The sequence below is a fragment of the Galeopterus variegatus genome, unplaced genomic scaffold (genome assembly GCF_000696425.1).
Source record: "Galeopterus variegatus unplaced genomic scaffold, G_variegatus-3.0.2 Scaffold7403, whole genome shotgun sequence".
NCBI lineage: Eukaryota > Metazoa > Chordata > Mammalia > Dermoptera > Cynocephalidae > Galeopterus > Galeopterus variegatus.
The window spans coordinates 84,228-87,336 of NW_007733514.1; the positions used below are offsets into that span (position 1 = coordinate 84,228).

The 3,109-nt window shown below is 31.9% G+C and overlaps 1 protein-coding gene across 1 annotated transcript in view; it reads left to right on the plus strand.

Annotated features, from left to right (window-relative positions):
* LOC103607412 (dachshund homolog 1-like) overlaps nt 1–3,109 on the plus strand; it is a gene marked incomplete at both ends in the record, with an annotated part of 81,641 nt that overhangs the window by 59,270 nt on the left and 19,262 nt on the right. Inside the window, 2 exons of the mRNA XM_008591918.1 lie at nt 1,408–1,563; nt 2,134–2,306. Of these exons, the coding sequence (XP_008590140.1) occupies nt 1,408–1,563; nt 2,134–2,306 (329 nt within the window). The remainder of the gene's footprint in view (nt 1–1,407; nt 1,564–2,133; nt 2,307–3,109) is intronic.

Consider the following 3,109-nt stretch of genomic DNA (forward strand, 5'->3'; position numbering starts at 1 on the left):
ATGTTTGACTTGGCATAAGTGTCAAAAAAGTCATAAGTACAGAAATAAGGTATATAAATGGGTGAGTATGAAAGTAAACCTTTATATCACAGTGAAGGAGCAAGTTGGTGGAATTTCTTTTATGTAAGTCATTTCTATATGAAGCTATTAAGTTTTTTTAGCCAAAAGCTGTCATGGTTTCTTGTAAAATAATAAAGAGATAATAAAGATATCCATTTTAATTGATTCTTTTCATTGTTTAATAAAATTGCTTTGTTTGATTGCTGAAGAATTTGAATTGAGTTTTCATTACCCACTTCTGAACAATTTATTCTAAGATCCAGACAGTATTGAGCTAATGAGTTTGAATTTATATTGAATCTTAACTGTCTTCATGAAGTAAATGAAAGAAAATCATGGCAGTGACTAAGTATTCTTCATTAAAAACTATGTCGTAGAGATTTTACAAGGCTTTTAGTAGAGCTAAAGCATTAAATTGGAGTTTTACCAACTTTTCTGTTTCCATGAATGGTTATATGAAAATATGCTTTTTTGTTTTTTTTTAAATAAATGCACAACTCATAAACTGACAGCATATTAAGGGCATTTTCTTTAAGTGGGTAGTTTTGTATATTCAACAGATTAAGTTAAGGAATAAAGTAACATTGTATTAATTTAATTTGGGGACATGTCTAAATTGAAATGATTTATAAATACTTTCCAACGATTATTCTATTAAGGTATTTCAAGATCTAGTTAAATCTAAGATATTGTCACCAAAATTGAAATGCAAGCCCTCAAATGTATGGTTTTGATTTTGGCACTGATATCACCACAATTATAAATTTATGTTTCTGTTTATTTGAAAACAAGTAATATATTTATTTACACACATTCATGCATGCACACTTAGTTTTTGCTTGGTCATTATTACCTTTTGTAAAGTAGTCTTTTGTGTTCTCTGTATGGTGTCTAATCAAGTTGGGCATTTAACGATTTTATTTTCAGGATTTGCTGTGGAATTAAGTTAGGCGCTTTAACTTGAAATGATGACTAGGATACCATTTACTACAAGGATAACTGCATTCTATAACAATCAGTGTGCTTCACTTTCAAGGAATAATTGATTATCTGGTTATGTAATAGACCCCATTTAATGTTAACTTGGGTAGTCAAACAGGATTAGACTCCAAAAATAAGTGAAATGTTGCATAAATATTATTTTTCAAAAATTCGAGATTGCATCAAAGAAATAGAAAAACAAAAGGAAAAGTAGATTTTAAGGGAAATTTACTTCCTCTTATTTCCCTAGAAATCAGTTTGCCAATTTCCAAATGTGATATACTATTCAAAAATCTCATCTTAAATTAGTCTTTGGAAGACTTGGAATAGTACTGTATCCAAATAATTTATATTCGTTCCCCGCAGGCAACAGTGATGGTTCTTGGGATAAGGAAGCACTGCACTCTTCCCCATCCCTGGGGTCTCGGGCTTCTGTTGCCCACCCCCGCATGCCTGGAGCACATAACCTTCCACTTAGTCGTCCTCTCAACCATCTTCAGCAGAGCCACCTTCTGCCAAATGGTACGATGGCACTTTTTAGCACTAAAAATGGTCCTTTTAAAAAAAAATTGTAGTTATCAGATAGTAAAATAGAACATAATAAGGAGGTGTACTACATTTAGATAACTAATCTTAAGTTAGGGAAAACCTTAATATTTTAAACGGGATTTTAGACTGATTAGAGGAAAAACATAGCAAGGAATGACCATTTGTAATAAACACATGAAGAGTGGTAATATACTAAACTAATTAGCTCTATATCTAATTTCCCTGAGTGGTGAGTGGGTATTGCTGCATATAAAGAGAAAAAATATTTTTTCTTTTATAGCAAGGAATGACCATTTGTAATAAACACATGAAGAGTGGTAATATACTAAACTAATTAGCTCTATACCTAATTTCCCTGAGTGGTGAGTGGGTATTGCTGCATATAAAGAGAAAAAATATTTTTTCTTTGACTATCATTGTTAGAACATTTCTGAATGTTTCAGTTTTTAATGATGCATGTCCTTAATGATTTTAATAAGATATACCACATTTCTTAGTTTTATTTGGAACAGAGCAATGATGATATACGCATATTTTTTATAGGTCTGGAACTTCCTTTTATGATGATGCCTCACCCCCTAATACCTGTCAGCCTACCTCCAGCATCTGTCACCATGGCAATGAGCCAGATGAACCATCTCAGCACCATTGCAAATATGGCGGCAGCAGCACAAGTTCAGAGTCCCCCATCCAGGGTTGAGACTTCTGTTATTAAGGTAATTGTTTTCTCATACAATTGTTTTGGCATCTTTGTCTTAAGCCACCATCTTTTCATTCATCTTTCTTATTTCATAAGGAAATCTCAACTCTGAAAACCTAAGTGACAGTAAATAAATGATGAGAAAAAGCACTTGTAGTAAGTAGCCCCAGGGGTACAATATTTAGGCAGGCTAGAATTATTTGAAGTTCTCTGTTGTATTTGTTAGGAGAAAGAACATAGGACATTAAATGATATGGTTTAAATTGTGTGTATTCTTATATATATGGTTGTGTATGTGTATATGTTATGAGCCTTTAGATGGGGTGAATCAGAAGACCAGAAGGGTTAAATTCTGCTGCTTACTAGCTGTGCCACCTTGGGCTGTAACCCCATCTTTCTAACTTTATTTAATATAGAAAAATGGATAATACAGTGTAGATGTAAAACAAAATAGAATAATAAAATTGGAAGTTTTTGTAAATTCAAAAATATACTATAAATAGAAGAGGTAACATTATTGTTACGTAGACTTCACCCATGTGTGTATATACACAATTCTCTCTCCTCTCCCTCTCTCCCTGTGTGTATGTGTGCATGTTTGTGTGTGTGTATATATATATATATATATATACATACATATATACACCTTTAAATGTGTGTGCATATATGTTTATATATATGTTCTCATTTGTGTTATTTCATAATGTATATTTAAATCAAAGTTTTTAACTGCACAGTCAGATTGGCTAAGGAACAAGAAATTAAAAACGAGAATAGATTATTAATTTTTAAGCTGAGTTAAAGATACTTCAAGCTGCA